This window comes from Cnephaeus nilssonii, assembly GCF_951640355.1.
Source record: "Cnephaeus nilssonii genome assembly, chromosome: X".
Lineage (NCBI taxonomy): Eukaryota > Metazoa > Chordata > Mammalia > Chiroptera > Vespertilionidae > Cnephaeus > Cnephaeus nilssonii.
In genome coordinates this window covers 129,483,045-129,506,134 of record NC_137071.1, presented here as the reverse complement: position 1 = coordinate 129,506,134, position 23,090 = coordinate 129,483,045, and the positions used below count along the sequence as shown (strand labels likewise).

Genomic DNA, 23,090 nt, shown 5'->3' with positions numbered 1-23,090 from the left:
CCACCGATGTGTATTTAGCATGTACTATGTGCAAAGCGTGACCTCTGCCTCAGTGTGAGGCTTCAATGAGTGTGGACAAATATTTAAATAAGTAAATGGATGGCAAAAAAATAAATAAAAGGTTGTATTTCTGCACTATTCTTTCTGTGAAAGAAAAAAAAATCCGAATTGAAAGGAACTCTGGAAATATTTCAAACTCTGTCTCATTAAAGGAGCCCCCCTCTACAATATATCAGTAGAAAGATCAAAGTGGGTGGTGGGGGGAGAATATGCATTTATAAGCAGGAGTCCAACACCTAACGTCTTCAGGAGTTAGGCAGCCAAAAATGAGCAGCAGGCATGATACATTAAGAAGTAGTGGGGACTGTGGTTGACCTGGAGAGTGTCTGTCCCTCAGAAAATCATTTATATTCAAATTCCTTTCAAAGATTGCTAACCAATCAAGATATATTTGGAGATTTTGCTCACATGTCCAAATTGTTCTCAAGTCTCATAAATAAATGCAAAGCTTGTTTTTACATCACGTGAATGATAAAGTCTTTTCGGATGTCTTCGATTTCCTGAGAAACAAGCAGCAAGACCAGCAATCATTTTGTAAAACTTCCTGGAGCAGGCAAGAAAGGCCTGGTAAAGTGTGGGGCGCAGCTACAGTGTTTGGACAGGTTCAAGCCTCGGACTGATGAGAGGGCACAGTCCTCTCGTGGCAACCTGCAAGTCCCAGCTTGGAGGGCAGAGCCCTCCCAGCACAATGATAGCCAACAGCTATAGTTGTAAGCTTGAACCTATGGTCCAAACACGTGGCCCCATGTGCCTGAGTGATAGAGGCTGCAAGTAAACAAAGCTTGATCAAGTGCATGTAATTGAGTAGGATGGAAACCCACGAGAATGTTGTAAGCATCTTGACCACACCCTTACTTTTGCCTCGTGGCATCGGCTATAAAATAAAGACACGGCTTATAGTCCATGGCGCTGTCGCTAGCTCTCCACCAGAGAGGCAGTGTCCCACCAAGACCCAGCCTTCATTCTCTTGTCTGTCTTTTCTAATCCTTCACTGCCCCCCCTCAGGGTCACTGAACCTGGCTGAGCTGGCGTGGCACATAAGGCGCCCTGGGGCTGAGTATGCCATGGCCGTGCCAGCTCACCACAGTAAAGGATGAAAAGAGAAGTGGGGGAGAGACAGGAAAAAAGCCTTCTTAGATCAGAAATCTCCCACAAGAAATAACCTGTCGCCCAGTCCATCCCAAGGCAATGCTTATCTCCTACTATGTCAATGTCAGAATTGATGAGCAGTGCCAAGAATTTGTTGGAAAAACTGCACCCTCACTATGAGGTAGAAATCACAACTCTCTTGTCAGTGTTTAATCTCTGTTGACTATAATATAATTCCAATAAGCAGGACATCAACATGGAATGAATAAATTTTTTAAAACTATACTGACCACTACTCTGAGGTGGTGATAAAATGCAAAGCATGTGCCTTAGCATAGAGTCATTGGAGGAACTGGAAGGAAACAAATGAAGATATTGGGTAATAGTAACAATCCCCCTTTCCTTTATCGGAGCCCAGGGCTTGGTTTCCTTCCTTGACCAAGGCCATGCTCTTCAGAATTACAATGCAGGTCTCAGAGTAACAGCTGCTGTAAACTAGTTGTCTTTGCCTGGATCCGGGTTTGGAAAGGCAGTTTAAGGGCCTCATGTGAAAAAATTGGCTTGAGGAAACTTGGAATTCCTTCAAGGTATATAGCAGGTCACTCAAGCAAGACTCCACTCCATGCATGCATGACTCATACAAGACATTTATTTATACTCCTTTATAGCCACACCTCATTGGGAACCATGTTTGCCTATTTAATGGGCCTCAGATATTTTCTAAGAACCGCCAAGATCCATAGGGGAAACTGTGGCTCAGGGTAGTGGTGGGTGTATGCTTGGGTGGTGAGTTGGGAGCAAAAAAAGAGAAGGGAAATGGATGGGGAGGAGGGTTTCTTAAATGTCCACAGAGCAACATGATGAGACATTTGATGGGTTGCTATCACCAAAATAAATAGGACACACCTGAACTTGCCCTTATATAGTTGATGGGAAAATTAAGTAATTTGGGTTGTAGCAAACAACAAGCATTAGCTGTTATTCATTGACCTTTTAGAATAGAAGCAGGAAGATGGTACTTGTAAATTTTTGTGAGCAGTTATTGCCCTGTATTTTTACAATCATTCAACAAATACTAAGCACCTACTATGTACTGGCAGGTACCACTGAGCTTCAGCCGTGAAAAGACAGAATTTACCTCATGGAGCACATAACCTACTGTAGATACCAAGCAAGAAATTTGTTTAGGCTCTGGCCAGTGCTATCATACGTATAAAATACTATGAATGCAGGGGAAGTTTCTAGAAGGACATGAGATTTAAGAGGCGGTTTCTAGGCTCTGTCCTCAGACCTCTGTAAGTCACTGTGTAGCAAGTTGGTAAGGACACTGCATAGGGCAGAGGTAGGAAATAAAAAGTGAGATAGTGTCTGGGTCCCTTTGGGCTGCTATTAACAAAATGCCACAAACTCCAGCAGATTTGGTGTCTAGTAAGGGCCCACTTTCTGGTTCAGAGACTTCTAGCTGATCCTCACAGGATGGAAGGGGCGGGGGATCTCCGTGGGGTCTGTTTTATAAGGGCACGAATCCCATTCACAAAGCCTCCATCCTCATCCCCTAATCACCCCCAAAGGCCCCACCTCTTAATACCGTCAACTTTGGGGTTAGAATTTCAACATACAAATTTGTGGCGGGGGACACAAACATTCAGATCATATCAGATGGCATGGCTAAATGATAAAGAAAATCACAAGCATCATCAGTAAGTTCTGAATGTTAAATGCCATTTGCTCCATTGACCTTTGTTCACCCCTTTAGTCTTCTATTGTTTCTATTTAGACCTTCTCTGCAATCAGATTTCTCAACTGAGACTCACTATCTCCCAGCTTCTTGTGCCAAGGAGCCGCCTAAATTTGTTGTAAAAGAGTGCCATCTTCTGGTCAAACACTGTTGTTTCCTTATTGACGGAAATCCCAAAGCATTCAAGTCCCTTTTGAGGAAAGGGAACTAAGAGGTATCACCTCCACCCAGAATTTCCTCCAAACACATTTGCCTGTCCTTCTTACTTTCCAGTTGCAACATAAATAAAAACATTAATATCTCATATCCACAGCTTTTCCTCTGCCCTAGTCTCCCAGGAAGATTTTTGTTGTTCTTAGAACTGCTTGGTTCCTCAGCTTCTGTTGCATCCAGCTAGGTAATGGGTGAGGGGGGAAATTTGTGGGAGCTGAGAGAGGTGGAATTGCTTTGTAGGGCAGGGAACTAATCTGGGAAAAGCAAAAAAAAAAAAAAGGTGGGGAGAAGAGGATAATTTTTCAGAAAATCAACTTGGAGTTATGAAGTGCAGCTGGAGGGAAGAAGGGGGTTTTTCAAAAGCTGGGGATCCCCCTACACAGTGGTCGGCAAACTCATTAGTCAACAGAGCCAAATATCAACAGGACAACGATTGAAATTTCTTTTGAGAGCCAAATTTTTTAAACTTCTTCTAACGCCACTTCTTCAACATAGACTCTCCCAGGCCGTGGTATTTTGTGGAAGAGCCACACTCAAGGGGCCAAAGAGCCGCATGTGGCTCCCGAGCCGCGGTTTGCGGACCACTGGCCTAGGCCCCCAGGGAGACCAAGTTAGGAGGATTTTAGGGAAGTTTGGCTAGGAAGCATGTGGTGCAATAAAGGTCCACACTACTCTCTAGGCTTTGGGCGTCAAAATTGTATTTCTTTTAGACACTATTGTACTCGGACCACCCTAGCTGTTCCCCAAACAGCCTCGGTTATCCTGGGCTGTATACATTCTGAAAATATATAGCTAATAGCTCCTGGCATCTTCAGTGCTGCCGAAGGGTCCTGTAAGATTAGTTGAGGGATCTCAGTGGACCGAAGCAGAAAAGACCTCTGCAACTCTGCCCTGAAAAGACCAGCATGTAATCTGGGAAACCATGCTCCCCAAACCAGATAGACACTAAGTAGGGCTGGTAGTGAATTTGATTCATTTTCAGAAAATGAGCAAAGAAGGTCTGCTTGTCCAGTATGTGTCTTCAGCCAGCTAGCATTTTATCAGCATCAACCAGTGAACATGGGAGATGCAAATGCGGGGCCCTTAAGATGGGCCCAATGAGGCTGCCAGTGTTAGATGGGCCTTGTATTTAGACTGTACGGAGCTGGCATGTGCATCCTAAAGGCAAGTTTCCTGGCAGGTGGAAACCATTCAGACAGGCCACAGGGAGTGAGGGCAGATCAGTTTCTTTCACAAGCAGCCCAACCACTTTTGCTATGTAAGCCATTTTAATGTATGGGCTCCATTAGTTTCCTATTGCTCCTTGTAACAGATGATCACAAATGTAGGGGCTTAAAACAACACAAACTTTGATATTTTATTTCTGGAGGTCTGAAATGAGTCTTACAGCGCTAAAAATCAAGGTGGCAACAAAGCCAGTTCCTTCTGGAGGCTCCAGGGGAGAATCCATTTCGTGCCTCTTCCGGCTTCTAGAAGTTCTGGCATTTGTTGGCTTGTAGCTACATCATTCCAATCTCTTGCTACCACTTTGACCCTTCTGCCTCACTCTTATGATGACACTTGTGATTATGTTGGACCATTTGGATAATCCAGGATAATCTCCCTATTTTATATTCCTTAACTTAATCATCCTGCAAAGTCTTGTTTGTCATGTAAAGTAATATGTTCATAGGTTCAGGGGTTAAGGCCTTTGTCAGGACCATTATTCAGCTTATCACACAGGCCTTGATGTTCTTGAAAACCAAGAATTAAATGCCAGTATCGGCCTGTCCTCAAATTCCTGTGGTTCCAGGCACCTAAATTTGGAGCAATAAGTATAATGTTTAATTATTTAAAACCTTATGGACTCTCCCCTGCTCCCACCAATAAATCCCATCTTCTCTACCACCACATGCCTTAATAGAGCCTTTTGAAGTTTTGTCTTCTAGATACAAGAAGATTGAAATCTGATCCTCAGAAGCAAATGTATTTGTCTTGCATAAGCAAAAAGGGAGACTCTAAATTTGCATCTAGAGAACAGAAATTTCTATTCTCTAATCCAAATTCCTTGACACTCTGTACATGAATGTTGTGCTCTTATATGAACCTTCTTAGCGCCCAAAGTATTCTATCACACACTGCTTAATCATTGACCTCCCAAAAGACTACCAGGAAACAAGGTCCAGGAAAGCTAAGTTTGATAGACTTGCTGCAATAAAGGGAACATCACATTGACAAAGTCTTAATAGTGTCTCAAACATTAGGAGAAATTAGCACAGGATTTATAGGTTTATGAGGTTTCAACTTGGGCTAGGTGTTTTTTTAAAATTTATTTATTGATTAAGGTATTACATATGTGTCCTTATCCTCACATTTCCCCCCACCCCCTCCACTCATGCCCTCACCATCACCCTCCTGTTGTCTGTGTCCACTGGTTAGGCTTATATGCATGCATATAAGTCCTTTGGTTGATCTCTCCCCCTTAACCCCACCTTCCCCTACCTTCCCTCTGAGGTTTGACAGTTTGATCGATGATGCTACTCTGTCCCTGGATCTGTTTTTGTTCATCAGTTTATGTTGTTCATTATATTCCATAAATTAATGAGATCATGCGGTATTTATCTTTCTCTGACTGGCTTATTTCACTTAGCATAATGCTCTCCAATACTACACTGTGGTAAAAAAAAAAAAGGAGGTCTTACCATTTGCAACAGCAAGGATGAAACTGGGCTGGGTGGTTTTTAAGGTCAGTTTTGCAAGGCAGAAAACTGATTGAGATTGGCAAAATCTATGACATAATAAATAGCTCGGGGTCTTGAAGTGAATCTTGAGCAAGCAGTTAGTCTTGATAAATAATGATGTTTTGTCAGTTCAGAGTTTTATATTCCAGGAGCAAGTTATTTCCTGGTACCATGTAGCCAAGTTATTTTGACTGGTTCCCATATTGTTCAGCTCAGGGATAGGAAAGTATATGATGGTTTCAGTTCTTAGGCTTAGCACAGAACTAAAAATACTTATTATTGCTATATCCACATTTACATTAGTTCTAAGAATTTTCTTTAGAAACAGATGATTCTTTGTTGTCATACTCCTTTTCTAAGAGAATACATGTTAAGAGCTCGGGTTTCTGAAGTCAGTTAGACCTGGGTTTGAATCTTGGTATTAAACATGAGATTTCTCAACTGTGAAGTAGAGCTCTGCAGTTGTTATAGCATTCAGTAGGATAATGCAGGCAAAGCTGTTAGTAACAATAAATGTTGGCCTTAAAAATGATTCAAGATCAGTGTATGGTCTACTATGACTCCTACTTCTAAAATACTCCTTGAATTTCTTCTCTCCTCTACTAATACCATATATATTTGTTTAAATAATATTTCATGTCTCCCTAAATGATAGGCCCCACCAAAAATGGGTTATATGTGTGTGGAAATTTGGAGGCCATCAGCTCTCTGGATAAAGGTACAGGGTCTTTGGTGGCTGGATCCCCCAAGCTGCTCACTTCCAGGCATGGAGTAACTTTATCCATTTACCCTTTATGCCATACAAATGAAATCATGTCTTTTTTTCCTGTGTGATATGATGTGAAAATTTTGGGGAATCACTGCCTTAAGCCAGTATTTTTAGTACACATGGAAATATTAGCAAACAAGGATCAAGGGTCATCATTAATATTCCGATCTTACTATAAAACATCACTTGTAGGAGACAAATTAAAATCCACTGTCATTTCCCTGAACAGCAATTTCATACAGTGCCCAGTATCATAATGGTAATGACATAGCTTCAAAGGTATCCAACCACAAATTCCGGTTTGCTACTCTTTAATTATTTTACTTCCATTGTAACATGTCCTCAAAAGAAGGAATTTAAATGAGCCAATTAGTAACCAGAGGTCAGTCTGGAAGAAGTAATTGACAGGACCAGTCCTCAGATCTCACCAGGGCTCCTTGGATTTAAATTGGAATGCAAGGGAGAAGCATTTATTCATTATTTATTTCACTCGATCATTTATGACGTGCCCAGTCTCAAGGGGAAGCTGGAGATCAGGGTGAAATACAAAATTAACAAATTAATATTAACAAGCACAGAAAGGAATAAATCCAGTCTCACTCTGGCTCACTCGAAGGGCTAGGACTGACACTGGGCACACCCAGGAAGGACACCCCTGGCTTCTCAAAGTTGGGCCAACTTTCTCCTCCATCCCCTGCACCCCTCCCACTCAGCCACACATATAAATCTGTCCACAGTAGACATTGCAGGTTAGGTAAAGAGAAGACAGTATTGGGAAAATATGAAGGTCGTTTAGCATTAGATGGGTGATTTCAAGCACTTGGCAGATAACATCCTTCATGAATCAATGTCTAGGAAAACTGGATCTGTGTGGTCAGTCCCTCTGAGACAGAAAGAAGGAGCCAATGCTTGGCCCAATTCTGTCTCCTAAGGCATAGGCAACACAATGTAGTGGGGTAGCCAGGGTGAGAAAAGGGTAACTATAGCCTAGGTGGTCAGGGAGTGCTCAGGGGGAAAGTTGGGTTAGCCATGCAAGAGTCCAGCCATCCTCATTCTGGGTTTTCAGGGTGTTTCAGAATATGGCAAAGGGTGACAGCAGGTCATCTGGAACCAGGGCACTTTCAAGCTTAGGCAAGAAGGCCCCCCAGACAAGGAGCAGAGACTGGGCCTCTTCTGGAATTCCCAGGAGAATGCTGATGGCTATGGGGCACTGAGCCTTAGTCCTATCCCCCTCAAGCAGACCCATCTTTGTGAGAGGATGAGGTCTGAGATGCAGTCCATGGCTATTAGTCTGCACTGAGCCCCTTAACTAACCTGTTCTCACTACATCTCCCTATATGGTAGGGATATAGCTGGAACCCAGGTACTGTCAATCTCTTACCCTTTGCCCCCACAGCAACTAAATATGACTTTTCATGCATCTGCCAAGGTCTAGGCCCCTGAATCCACTAGACTAGTCTCCATAGAACCTTGACTGAATCACCTGCCAGCCTAACCTGGGATCCTGATGGTTTGGTTCACTCACCTATCTGGGTTACCCTACCAAGCCATGTATACTGTATGATTGGCACTGTGAGCCTAGATGGATTGTGGTGGGGGAACAGCCTCACTGGACCCAGCTGACTCTCCATTCCTTGGCTTCCTGAAGAAGGAAATTCTGTGGCTGAGTGGCTAATGACAAAATGTATGAAGTCTCCAGGCTGGCAACAGGAGAGTATGCCCAAGGCCAAGGAAATAGTACTGCCTGCAGGTACAAATCCCAAAGGAAGGTTAGCAGGCCACAGTCCACCTTGGGCTTAAAAATGAGCTATATTAAGCCAATATCTATGCTTGACCTGTAGACTGGGGGCCTGAGCATTTGGTAACAATGGAGGTAGAGCAGGAGAAGAGAAGAGCAGGTAGAGAACAACAAAGGACCAGAGAAGAGGTATGGGTCGTGGGGATGAGGGGTTTATGGCTCATGCCAGTACTAACTCTCCTGAAACAGCTCTTGGTCTTCTTCTAACTGCTCCCACAAAACTGCAGAATTTCATCCTTGGTTTTCTATCACCTAGGTAAGATTCTTGTATTGAAAAGCTTTTGACAGCAGGTTAGGAAAAAGAAATTATATTACAATAAAATGGCCTAGAGGTGAGACAGATATGTCAAACTAAAGAGCAAAAAGTTCAGTACCACTCAGCATTTTGCCTTCCAGGGAAATGGATTTTCAAGGAGAATAAACTGAATCAGAATGCCTATGGAAGAAATGATTCATGCTTGATATGTAAAGAAAGCTGAAAGAAGAAGTCAAAGAGATCATAAGTAGAGGCCAGAGTCTAAAATGTCATGGTATATGACGTGTCAGTTGCTCATTGTGTAGTCTCAGCAGAAATGACAAGAACAATTACATCAGAAAGTAGCAGCCAAGGGTAAGTTCAGGGTCTAATTAGATCAATTATTTCTAATACAGGAGCTTAGCTTCTAGCATCCACAGAATAAAATGTCAGTAAGATCACTCTCCAGGAGAATTTTCAACTTAGATGAGTCTTCTTCAGTACCTAAAAATCAAACTTACAGGAAATAAACCACAACAAAAAATCCACGACCACATTACACAAAGTTGTCTACACAGTCCCCTAGACTCCAGAGCATTTTAGAATATTCTACTGTGTGTGTGTGTATGTGTGTGTGTGTGCCACAACTTTTATCCATTAACCCCTTGATGAAAACTTACATTGTTCCCAGGTCTTGGCTATTATAAATAACTAGAGGCCTGGTGCACGAAATTCATGCACGGGTAGTGTCGCTAGGCCTGGTCAGTGATCAGGGATGATCGTGGCCTTCTGACTGCTGGCTGGGGCCTCCCTTCCCCGGCTGCCTGCTGCCAGCTGGGCCTTCCTTTGTTCCACGCTGCCCCCTGGTGGTCAGTGCACGTCATAGTGAGCAATTGAACTCCCAGTCTCCCAGTCGAACTCCCGAGGGGACACTTTACATTTTAGCCTTTTATATATAGAAGCTGCCTCGAACATGAGGGTGCAGATATCTCTTCAACATGGTGCTTTTGTTTCTTTTGGATATATTTTCAGGAGTAGAATTGCTTAATCATATGGTGGTTCTATTTTTAATTTTTTGAGGAACTTCCATACTATTTTTCATAGTGATTGCACCAATTATGTTCCCCCTCCCCCCCAACAGTGCACAAAGGTTCCCCTTTCTCCATATCCTCTTCAGCATTTGTTTTCTCCCATCTTTTGGATACTACCCATTCTCACAGTGCCAATCATACAGTATACATGGCTTGGTAGGGTAACCCAGATAGGTGAGTGAACCAAACCATCAGGATCCCAGGTTAGGTTGGCAGGTGATTCAGTCAAGGTTCTATGGAGACTAGTCTAGTGGATTCAGGGGCCTAGACCTTGGCAGGTATATGAAAAGTCATATTTAGTTGCTGTGGGGGCAAAGGGTAAGAGATTGACAGCACCTGGGTTCCAGCTATATCCCTACCATATAGGGAGATGTAGTGAGAACAGGTTAGTTAAGGGGCCCAGTGCAGACTAATAGCCATGGACTGCATCTCAGACCTCATCCTCTCACAAAGATGGGTCTGCTTGAGGGGGATAGGACTATGGCTCAGTGCCCCGTAGCCATCAGCATTCTTCCGGGAATTCCAGAAGAGGCCCAGTCTCTGCTCCTTGTCTGGGGGGCCTTCTTGCCTAAGCTTGAAGGTTTGATACCTCATTGTGGTTTTCATTTAATGAATGTGTTAGAGTTAGTAATGTGACTACTTTAGGAAATTATTTTGGAGGGTAGCATGCTCAAGAAGACATCCTTATGTCAAGTTTATTACATTTTAAAATATTTTTATTGATTTCAGAGAGGAATGAAGAGAGAGAGAGAGAGAGAGAGAGAGAGAGAGAGAGAGAGAGAGAGAGAAAGAGAGAGAGAGATTGATTGATTGACTGCTTCCTGAATGCCCCTTATTGGGGATTAAGCCCACAACCTGGGCATGTGCTCTGATGGGGAATGGAACCATGGCCTCCTGATTCATAGGGCAACACTTAACCACTGAGTCAGGGCACGTTAATTATATTTTTAGACAGATTCAAAACACAAAGTTTACAAAGAAAGTCTTAGTGGGTTCTTTAATTTCCTCATTTTTGTCTCTAAAGTTCCTATAAATTCTTGAATGTAAATGTCACTGTAAAATCAGAAACTCTATACTATGATTGATTAATTCTAGGACATTTCTTAAATTCCATTTATGCTAAGATTACTAAGCTTCATTTTCTAAGGGATAGTGAAAGAATGGTCACTTATGGATTTAAAATACACCCTGATAAAAGCTGACTTTGGGAATCAAGAGATATGAGTCCTTTGAAATAATATCATTTGAAGAGTAGTTCAAATAGAATCTAATGGACTGTGAAACTATAGTTTTAAATTAATGAGTGTACCTGGTAAAAAGCTTTTCACTGGTAAGTAATATGAAAGGTCAAATGAAATATTCTAATTACCTTAATAGTTAAATCATCTTGCTTATTAATATGTCATTTATTTTGACAGTTCTTTTTTTCAAGGGTGAAAGCAAGGAACTCTCTTGTTTAGCATTCATGTCATATCATTATAAATCATTAACCAAGTGCTCACACACATACCACCCATGATGGATCACACAATCAAAATGCATCTCATCATTTGGGCTTCAAGAAATTTTGGGCTAAATACATTAAAGCCACAATTATATGTTGAATATTATATTATGATTCAATCTCTCAAAACTGCAAAAAAGTCATTACTCAAGAAGAAAAAACAACAGATATCTGGTGAATCAACTTTATTGCATAACAATAGTAGGAGTAGTATAGTAGTAGTGATACATAACAAGTTAGTACAAAGTAAACCTATTCAAGAAGGTGTCATCAGCAACCATGGCAGGGAGTAGAGGAGGGTTATTGGGGCATACATCCAAGGAGGTGGGAAAAACAATGGAGAGGGTGTGTTCTAGTCTCCAAAACATCAGGGTCTTATTTCAGACCTTGTATAATTATATTCCTCCCTCAGCTTTAGTTGGCTCAACTCTAAAATAGAAAGTGAGGATAGATGTTCTCTTAGGTCTACCACCTATAACAATACAGGATTCTAAGGACAAATGCAGAGAACTTGAAAGATAGGAATGTTATAGTTTAAGAGGAAGGAGAAGCACAAAGCCATAGAGGTAGGGAAAAGCTAATATTTTTTTGTGCATGGGCAAGGTGTGTTGTGGGACAGCAAGGACCTTAAACAAGACTGGTTAACTACTGTGATGTTTCTGGGGGCAATAAATTTGTAAAAGGGCAAGACAGAGTGCTAAGCCTAGCAGGGGACAATAAGCAGGGACCAAACAGAGAAAGAGATACTGTTTCCTATGGTCAGTAGTCTGACTTCTCTTGCTCCCTGTCTCACACTAGAGTCTGAATGTCTTCATGAAACTTTATTGCAACCCCATCCCCAAACACACACACCAAATAAAGTAGGAAGAAGGTATGGTTACAGATGCCTTCTCTTTAGAGCCGCACAAGTAGCCCCCTTTTGTGGGCCAGGAAGCCAAGAGCAGTTGCTGAAAAGATGGTAGTCAATCCAATCAGCCTCAGCAGGCCTGGCACGGAGGGCAAATGTCTCTCCAAGAAGGTCGTGTTAATGGGCTGCACAGGAACATCCTGGGTTCGGAGAACATTTGGTGTCAGTACAGGGCTTGTGCACTTCACTCCAGAAAGTCTACATTTCCTCCAGTTCTCTGAACATAATTTCACTCTTACCAACCTCTAGACTGTTAAATGTAACATTCCCTCTCGTCATAACACTCGTCTCCATCCCCCACTTGGCCCTTTCCTTAACTAATTCTGACTTATCCTCCAAGTCTCAGTTTATACCTCACTTCCCCAAGGAGCCCTTCCTGTGCCCCCAGGCTAAGATGGTCCCTCTTTCAACATTCTCAGCATGTCATCTTCATCAACAATTGTGCTTTCTGGTTATCATCTGTTCTCTCAACCACACGTTGAGCTCATGAAAACACTGCTGATCCTTTTCACAACAGCTGGTGCAGAGTTGGTGCACAATAAATATTTGTTGAATTGAATAAATCTATGGTCCACTCAGCCCTCAATCCCATATGTGACAGGCACTAAGCGAATAGCTTGGACTGGTAGGGCTATTCTTTTCTTACTTCATACTTAATAGAGGAATACCTTTGATCTTTCTGACCCTTGTCCTCTACAATACATTTCATTCTATCTTGTATATGTCCTTCCTTCCAAACATGAAGACTTCCTAGGGTTTTATTATGAAAATAATCCTATCTAATAAAAGAGTAATCTGCAAATTAACCATCACTCTGCTACACAAGCCACACCCACAAAGCCACGCCCACCAGCCAATCAGAGCGAGTATGCAAATTAACCCAACAAAGATGGCAGTTAATTTGCATACGCAGAGGAAGAGAGAGGGAAAGTGTAAAGCAAGGCGGCTGCGGCTGCTGGAGGCAAAGCACTGGCAGTGCATGCTGGGTGGGGCGAGGTGCGCAGCGGTGGCCGCGGAGGCAGCTGCAGGAGGCAATGGGTCGGGTGGGCAGGGCAAGGTGCACAGCAACGGCACGCGTGGCCGTGGAGGTGGCGACGGGAGGCAGCGGGGGAGGCGGGTGCGGTGGGTCACCCTGCGGTGGTAGCAGCGCACGCGGCCTCGGAGGCCGAGGTGGCCGTGGGCTGGGTTGGGTGGGCGGGGCGGGCAGGGGGCGTTCCGCCCGCCCCGCCCACCACAGTGGGAGAGGTGGTGGGGCGGGACAGGTGGCTGTGGCGGGAGGGAAGCCCGCTGGAAGTCTTGCAGGAATATTCCTGCAACAGGTCGCTAGTAATGTATATAAGAAAAAATCATTTTTAAATCTAAATCTGCTCCATTTCATTCATCCCTTTGCCCCTGGACAGGGGGATGTTGCTATATCTTCCTTTCATTTTCTACCTCCTGTTGAGAATCACCAGATTCGAGATTTATTCAACAGGCCTATGTTCAGTTCTTAATGTCTAGAACTCTCAGACCAAAAAAATATTTTTTCTAATAATCTGTAATGAATGTGACAGCTACAAATTTACAAAAATTCTAAATCTATCACCTTTGACCTAGCCCATGCCATTAAACATTCATGTGTTGAAACACTTAGGGAAAGGTATGTGAATATATATACAAGTGTATTCTTTTTGAAAATAATTTTTTTATTTTTAATTTTTAAAATATTCATTTTTATTGATTTCAGAGAGGAAGGAAGAGGGAGAGAGAGATAGAAACATCAATGATGAGAGAGAACCATTGATCGGCTGCCTCCTGCATGCCCCCTACTGGGGACCGAGCCCACCACCCTGGCATGTGCTCTTGACCAGAATCAAACCCGGGACCCTTCAGTCCACAGGCTGACGCTCTATCCACTAAGCCAAACAGGCTAGGGCTAAAATAATTGTTTTAAAGGACAAAGATTTGAATTCATTAAATAAAATATAACCTACCACAGACTCTGGTTCAGACTGCCAGATTTCATCCTCTGGAATCTTCCTCATGGCATGCAGGATCTGAAAGAATATCCTTGTGAATAACAAAAGTAACACCATCTTTCTTCAAATCTACTCTTTAAATAAAGGACTGAGTCTCGAGATAGCTATAAAAAATACCAGAGTAACAGCTAACGTAGTCCACTGAACCTTTAAAAGGTCCCAAAAAGTCTTTCATTGATGGCATAAGAGGCTCCAATCAATAGGCTCATCATAAATTGTATTTGTGAACATGACTTAAGGGGCATGAGATCACAGGAATTATTAGGAAATATAAAAATGAATTCTGAGTCCTAATAGAAACACGTTTGGTGCTATAATATTAGTCCTAGGTTATTTCTCAAAGAGAGCCATAGTGATCTTTTGTCCAATGGATTCCTTTTATCTTGGCTGACATGATAGATTGTTACTTTTGGGTTAAAGTGTTCACTTCAACTGAGACTACTGTTCAAGTTGTGTTTCATATGTCTACTGGAAAGTTGACCTCCAAGATCTCAGACATCTTTGACCTACTTATCAGGCCCATGAGTTACCTCCTTCCCCACAGCCCATGACTCCAGGCCCTACCTCTCGGGCTGCTCTCTCTCCAGCCTCCACTGCCCCCTCCATGTAACCACTCCAGTGTGTAGCAGTCTCTGTGCCTGCAAAATAAATCCTGCCCACCGGCTGGCGGAGTACCCTTGAAACAAAAGCAAAGAGGTAAAAGTGGTCAGTATCAGAGAACCAAAGAACCTTCTCACAATGACCAAGGCTAGTTAGTATCCTCAGATTCTAAACATCAGTAAGTATTACATTGTGAATTTTGGCAAAATGCTCACAGGTTCCTCCAGCTCTTGCATGATTATTGTCACAGACAAGTCCACTCCTGTACCAAGAGCTTACAAGCATGCATTTGCTTCACCTACATGAAGTCATGAGTAGCTCCTTCTATGGCTCACTAACTCTTTATAAGCTGACACATGCCCCAGTTCCTTACCTGGCTATTTCACCAATGAACTTGGGAAATCACCACTCTGGCTTCCCCATCTCTTCAAGGACACACTACAATGATTTCTAAGACCTTTTCCATCAGTAACATGTAACAAATCTGTGAGTCCAAAACTACCGTTCATGAGCACTTACCTCTACCGGTACTGAGTTTTATTGCTTTACATTACAAAGGTTAACAAATTTGGATGCTCTTCTAAGTGCATTAGTCCTTATCACAACCCTATGAGGTTGGTCCTATTTTCATCCCCATTTTGCAGATGAGAATGTAGAGGTACAGAGACTGTGATGGACATTGTGATGCACTGCCCAGACCCCCATCAAGAATGAAAAGCTTATTTTTAGCTGCTGGAGGTATTGACAGAAGATGACCTTTTGATAGCAGTCCTCTTTGGAGATTGCCTCAGCTGAAGAAAATTGTCTTGCTCAAGGTCATGCCTCCTTCCAGCAGCAGTTGCATCCAATGACTGATCATCATGGGGCTATAAAGACTCTTGGAACAACTCTTAAGGGCCATCCCTAGCTCCAGAGCTCCCTGTGGGGACAGCTGAGGCCTTCAATGGAACTGTATCACAGCCCAACGTCTCCCTCTGCCCACTCTGTTTCCTTCCTCTGTCACAGGTGTTGATACCAAATGCTGTCCCTAGCACATATCCTGTATGCTCTTTGTTTCAGAGTCTGCTTCCTAACCAGCAACAAAGACAAATTTTTTCTAGGTCACAGCTAGTAAGTGGGAGAGGTGGTAACTGATTCTAGAGCACACAATCTTAACCACTTGTTTATCTTCCCTCCCTTACTGAATTATTTCTTTAATCATTTCAATCAACTCTATGACATAGTGACTATTATCATTATCCCATTTACACATGAATAAACTGAATATTGGAGAAATGTGTAGTGACTTGTCAAGAGTCACACTGTTAGCAAATAGCAGAGCTACAATTTTAACTAAGCCTAACAGATATCAAGGTCTGTCTTTGTTGTTTTTTAAAACATATATTTTTATTGATTTTAGAGAGGAAGGGAGAGGGGGAGAGAGAGAGAAACATCAGTGATGAGAGAGAATCATTGATTGGCTGCCTCCTGCATGCCCCACACTGTGGGTGATCAAGCCTACAACACAAGCATGTGCCCTGACCGGGAATTGAACTGTGACCTCTTGGTTCATAGGTCAACGCTCAACCACTGAGCCATCCCGGCTGGACAAGGTCTCTGTTTTTATCCCCTATGTTTTGCTTAGTATGTCCAAAGCTAACACACATATACTCATATATTGTGCATATTATAACACACTGTATACTACCAGGCCTTTTATCAGAAAACTAAACAGTCTGGCTTCATATAATACATTCAGGAATGCAATATCACCCAGAGCCCAGCCATGCAGAACCACCCCCTCTCCAGACATTCCATGAACTTGTAGGATTTCAAGCATTTGCTCATACAGTTCCTTCTGCCTAGAGTGCATTTCCCAATAGCCTTTCTCTGCCTTCTACAATCCTCAAATGAGATGGGTATTATGAAGCCTTTTTTTATTTCTCTAGGTAAGGCTAGACTATTACTCCCTAGGCATCCATGGTATTTGTATACCCCTCTACTAGAGTACTTACCACAGTAATTAGTGTCATTACCATAGCATTAGAGCAATGTTTGATGTTCTCTTAGATCCCCATCCCCATCCTAGCTCCCAACACCATCAGCTCCTTCACAGCAGAGAGGGCTTTTCTTGGTATCAAAGTTTTTAGCACGTGGCTTGGAAAATGGTTAGCACTTAGCCACTAAGTGCTGAATTGAGCTATTGCTATTGACATATTCTACACTCACCATATCAAAAAATTAACTTGTTGACCCAGTAACTAATCAGGTGTTCTCATAGATGATATTTGTTATCTTCAGAAAGATGATGAAAGTGCTAACCAAAATCATTATATACCTTCTCACAGGTATAGATTTTAATATTTCTTTGACTGGTTTTCATGAACAGATCGATTAGTCATTTACATTTATTCACACCCTCTACCCTCTTTTAATTATACACTTTCAACACCCTTTTACTCACTACTCTACATTTCCTATTTTGTTTAGCTTGAGCTCGGCATTAAATTACTGCTTGGTTTAATATTACTCTCATATTCATAATAATTACTGCTATATCATTAATTCACACCTTGTTGTTATCATCAAATACAATTAACTAAACACCAATGAGTCATACTTGGATACAAAGCACTATGAATGCTAAAAATCATTGAATTATGCATTTTGTTTGGGTAAATTGTGTGGTATATGAGTTATAACACAATAAAGATGCTAAAAATAAAACTGATTATCAATATACTGATTATTGTATATCATATGCTATTTGTATTTTCTCATACACCCAATAAGAAAAGTGAGGTTCAAAGAGGTGAGGTGACCTATCCAGGATGAAAAAGTCGGTTATTGGTAGAATTGGGAGTGGAGCCCAAGTCCCTTCACTTTCAGTCTTGAACTCATTTTGCTTTTATAATGTACTCATGTTGGCACTTATACAGTTCCATTTGAGGAAATTTTACTGAGCTGTAAACTCAGTATAAAGGTACTTCTTCTTACAATATAAGTGAACCTTCTGATTATCTAAGTTCCTATTATGATGCTGCAAACTTCTTTGGTTATATTGATTGGGATTGTTTCTTCAAAGGACTTAGAGTGAAAGGCACCCCCATGCTGCAGAATTATGACTTCTTTCATGAGATTTACAATACACAAACAAGATTATGGATTTTTAATATTCCTAAGAAACAGAAGAGCTACATGAACCTGTTTAGAATTTGGATTAAAATTAGCATGCTTTTACTCTACCTTCCATATTGAGTCATGATCCCCGGGGGGAAGTAGGTTGTGTAGCAGCCTCCTGAGTACTGATCCTCACACCAGTTCTTCTCTTCATAGTGCACCGGCTGCATGGCAGAGTGACAAAAGCTCAAAGAAGACTCAAGGGAATCCACTCCAGAATAAACCAAACACATTCTAACAAGCTTCATATTGAAGAACCATCATATGTCTGAAGTAGAGCCTTATTATCCTGATGATTTTTAGAGATATGTCTTTGGTCAGGAAAATATCCTTGGTAATAAAATAAGAAATTTTGACTTCAGAAAGTTTTCTCAGTTGGTTCATTCATGTCTCAGGTACTGCTCACAAGCTGCAACTGTTTAGTTCCATTTAAAAATCGGTCTTAACTATTAATAAATTTTAGTGCCTAATGGTTTCAAGACAAGTTTTAAAAAGGATTTTTGCTTCTGGAGTGGTTGGAATAGAAAAAAAAACACACACAGAAAAACATGTCTGTCAAGGAAAAAAGATGATTGGATTCATGTTTTGAGCTTTGTTGAAGGAAACTAGATAGACAAATTAATGTTTTCATGGGATATAGGCAATTCTGTTGATGATACTTGTAAACAACTATTTGTCTAAAAATATGTTTTTGCCATGAACAGGCAAAACATTAGATGACATTTTGCAAAGCTCAAGCTCTTTATTAAAATAACTAAACATTCACATTATTATTAAGCATGATTTTGAAAAGATAAAATCAACATGGCAAGTATTAAGAGGAAAAATGTTCTTTTAAAATAAATTTTGGTAAAATGTTTTATTTAAAAAATTTCAGTCCGGTCAACAATGTTGTAATAACTATGCATGGTGCCAGTTGGGTGTCAAGTGGAGTACTTTGTTAAGTATATGGCTGTCTGGCCACTGTGCTATGCATCTGAACCAAATACAAACTAATATTGAATGTAGACTATAATAGAAAAAAATTAAAAAAGGTAAAATGGAAAATTCCAGAAATAAAAATAAATTGCAGTCACTTAGAGAACTTTGGGTAGTCATTTGTAATGCATCCTATTTACAAAGCACTAGACCATGACTGAGGGGTATAAGTTGCTCCAGACCTGTAGTGTTATTGAGCTTTGTTGAAGGAAACTAGACAGACAAATTAATGTTTTCATGGGATATAGGCAGTTCTGTTGGTGGTACTTGTAAACAACTATTGGTCTAAAAAATGTCTGATGGCCAGCCCTCTGCCCTCTCTGCATCTGAGGGTGACAAGCACCACATCAGCACCCTTCTCTGACTGTTTCCTGTCAATCAGAAGGAAGGGTGGACTTCATCTTTCACCTTTCCTTGCTCCCAGGACTTGCTTCCTTCCGCACAATAGACAACAAAGCAAGCACAAAGCAAGTGCCCCCCTCTATGCCAAGAGCAAACAAGGACAGGAGCACCCCATTTTTATCAGCAGCAACTAATCATTCACATTCTTAATAGGAAAAAAAGACTTTTCCAGATTAAAAATGATCAACTTTTTTGGGAATTTGAGAATAATTGCTTTTCTCTCCAACTGAGATTCAATAAACAACTACCTCACAGGTTGGTGGAATAATTTCAATTAAAATTGTGTCAACCTAAGAGTATCTCAGAATGTAATTTCAAAAATGTTGGGATATCTACCAGGGTAAAATCTCTTGAACAGTATTTTTAAACAGAAAAAAACGGTAATTTTAACAGTACTTCACTCATACTACCTTTGTGCCTAGAGTTGATGCTTATATTTAAACTTGCCAAATTGTATATGAAAGCAGAAAATGAAACAAAACACACTCCCCATTATTGTTTCTATCTAAAACCATCAATTAATTATTCTTGTTCATTTGCTGAGAAAGAACTCCAAAAATCCTTAAGAGTATACATTTTACCTACATGAAGTACAGGAAAAAAAACTTGCTTTACAAGAATGAACAAAAATGACAAACTCAAAAGCTACAACAACTGGACTAGGAGAAAGCAAGTTACTGCAAAGTTGAATAAAATAAGTGCTAGAATAATAAAAACAAGCCATGTAGCTGCTCAACCAGGTCATGAAGAAATTTGTACTTAAGAGGCTTAACAAGTTAAACATTCTTAACCCCCTCATTAGATATTCCTCACACTTTAACTGCTTGTTTGTACATTGGTTTCCATTGCCTTCAAATGCTTTATGGATAACTGGATTTAATAATCACTTTCAAAAAATTATTTAATCCATGTAAAAACATAAAGAAGCCATCAGTCTGGTAAATGTAATGAGAAGACCGATCCATTCTTTAAATAGTGATGTGGGAGGCGGTTATGGCTACTGGTTATGAGTACATGGGACCCTTTGACTGTCAACAAACACCCTTCCACAATGCCTCCCTACCCCACCGTATTCCTCCTTTGACCACTTGCAGAGTACTACTAGTTTAACTTAAAGATCAGTTTTCTCAGGCTATTTCCAAAGATATCTAGGGAACCCAGCTGAATGGGCTTGTCTGTCTTTCCCTGCACCCCTAATATTCCAGTAGTGTTGCAAGTTTCCTGAGCTGCCACCAACACAGCCAGGGCCCATATTCTTTGGGACAACTTATGTGTTGATCAGCCCTGTGCAGACCCCTTTGAGAATGCATTAGGGAAAACATGAGTTCTAGGGCCCTACTAATGAGCCTATCCCTGCTAGTCCCTTGAGGACAAAGCAAGATATCTCTCTCTCTCTTACGGAAAGGATTGAGAAGCAGTCTTACCTGCAAAGCTTCTTGGGATCCCAGAACTTTTGCATAGAGCTCACAAAGTTTGTTCAACCTATGAGAGGAGGAGTGGGGACAAAAGTGAAAATGTAGGAAGTGAAACAAAATATGAAAGAGGCACCTATCCCCTCATACAAAAAGACGCTGTGAGCCATTGCTTCCACTTGACATTTCATTTTAATTTTTCAAAACAAGGCACTTTGTTCTATTTCAAATGTCTTAAATCAATGAGGTCACAAGCAGAAAATAAAGTGAGGCATTGCCTGAATCACTGGGGGCATACAGAAATTTGTTCCTTCATTAAAAAATGTTATGTTCCTCTTAAGTGTCAATCTGCTAAGCACTGGACATTCTGGGAGGATGCAGACATGATCCTTACTCACCCCTTTCCTACCCCACTGCAAAGCAATAGGCATAGCGGAAAGAGAAGGGAGCAAGAAAAGCTTTACATTCTGCTTCTGTCTCTTATGAACTGTAAGGTCTTTGAGCAGGTTACTTAAGGTCTCAGAATTTAAGTTTTATCAACAAACTCACATGATCTTTTCATTAATAATGTAAAACAATGTGATCCCATCAGCGGCATCACCCAGGAACTTGTTAGAAATGCATTCTCCCCAAGTAAATTTTTAGCTCCTGGGCTATATTAATTTTTGTATTCTCAGGTGATATGTGTATTATGTATTCTCCGTAACTTCTTTCATGGTTTCTTATGTACAATCAACTCAATAAATATTGATTTGAATACTTGATTCTTAAGTTATAAGTACTGTGCCCTTATACAAGACCCTTATAATTAACACAACTGACATGTAACATTGGAAACACATATTTTTAGGCAGTATTTAAGTTAAAAAGTTAAGTAAAATTGAAAGGCAGTCAAGTAGACAGAAAAGAAGGGAGGGAGGCGAAAGGGAGGGAAGGGGGAGAGGAAGGAAGAGAGAGGCAGAGGAAGGAAGGAAGGAAGGAAGGAAGGAAGGAAGGAAGGAAGGAAGGAAGGAAGGAAGGAAGGAAGGAAAGAAGGAAGGAAAAGAGGGAGAAAAGAAGCACTTTTTTCTTTTCTTACCTTTCTTCTTTGGTAAGACGTGCCAGTTTTAGGGTTTTGTGGGAAAGGATAAACCTAAAACATACAAACAAGCAAAAAAAGGGGAAAATTAATTGCTGCTTTCATCTTGGCCTCATTTCTATAGCTACACATGTGCCTAGTGCACAAGTTAAAAGTAAAGCCAAAGAAACAAATTATACAGTAGTTATTTAATGTTTTACTATTTACATGTTACATTCCAGACACTGAAATGCACCTTCCAGTTTTAGGGATTCAAGATGCTAAAGATAGATGACTAGCTATAATTTCTGCCTAGGGTAATACTATGACTGACCTACTTCTCTCTACATAGCTGGTGGCTAACAGGAATGTCCAACTAAGTCATGTCTAAGCCTTTCCAATTTCATCCACCCCATTGTCCTTTGGTTCTAGCTACACAATGGTGTCTCTCTAGTGGCCACCCTTCTACTAGTAGAATCTACCTCCATTTGTAGCTGTATGATTGCTTTCCACCTCACAACTATCTTTGATCTCCCTCCTCTGACCCTACACTCTCTCTAAAATAAACTCATACATATTCTAGGGCTCATATTAATTTTGACTGTCCCCTGCCAAGATGAGGACTGGGCTGGTCTTGGCTATTCTCTAGTGGGACTTGGAAAACCTCATCATTCCACATAAATAACATTGATGTTCGCATAAGTCTCCATAAGAAGCCCTCTTGATAAAAACCCTAAATCAGGTCTTCATATCATGCTTTTACAAAAGATAGCTTATGGAAATATATCAAGTCACGGCAGTAAATATGAAGCAGAAAATTAATATAGCAAATTTTAAAATGTTACTGGTGTTATAATTTCTTTCTAAATATTCATTGGAAGACATTATTTATAAAATAATTTTTCTGATGCTGGATTGGGAGAAGAGTGCTATTGGGTAACAATTTATTTTTAAAAGTTTGGGACACATTATCAATAGTATGGGAATACATTGTCAACATCAAATAGCATTCATACCACCATAACTGTGCCTTACCCCATTATGGCAGCATAGTTGCCATCAGGTTTGGTATCATCCAACGTGTAGGCAATTGGAGCTTCCTCTCCTTCAATAATCATGGTTCCACAATAATCTTGGAAGGACAGCAAAATGGAAGAAGACATTCATCACTCTCTCAGGATACCCATAGCAGTTACAATGAGCACACAGAGCTCCAAACCATTTCAAACATGATCTCCAGAACAACTTGAGAAACAATTTCAGCTCGCTCTGCACAAAGGGCTTGCTCATTCCCCTCCTGAACAAAATATATGCAATTTCAACAAAAGACTATGAAATGG

At 41.0% G+C, this 23,090-nt stretch overlaps 1 protein-coding gene across 1 annotated transcript in view; it reads right to left on the bottom strand.

Annotated features, from left to right (window-relative positions):
* Positions 1–11,389: 11,389 nt before the first annotated feature.
* MAOB (monoamine oxidase B) overlaps positions 11,390–23,090 on the bottom strand; it is a 64,534-nt gene continuing 52,833 nt past the window's right edge. Inside the window, exons 9-15 of the mRNA XM_079765757.1 lie at positions 22,786–22,882; positions 21,772–21,825; positions 20,706–20,763; positions 17,968–18,065; positions 14,707–14,818; positions 14,098–14,160; positions 11,390–12,264 (exon numbers count right to left, since the gene is read on the bottom strand). Coding sequence (XP_079621883.1) covers positions 12,112–12,264; positions 14,098–14,160; positions 14,707–14,818; positions 17,968–18,065; positions 20,706–20,763; positions 21,772–21,825; positions 22,786–22,882 — 635 coding nt within the window. The 3' untranslated portion in view covers positions 11,390–12,111. The remainder of the gene's footprint in view (positions 12,265–14,097; positions 14,161–14,706; positions 14,819–17,967; positions 18,066–20,705; positions 20,764–21,771; positions 21,826–22,785; positions 22,883–23,090) is intronic.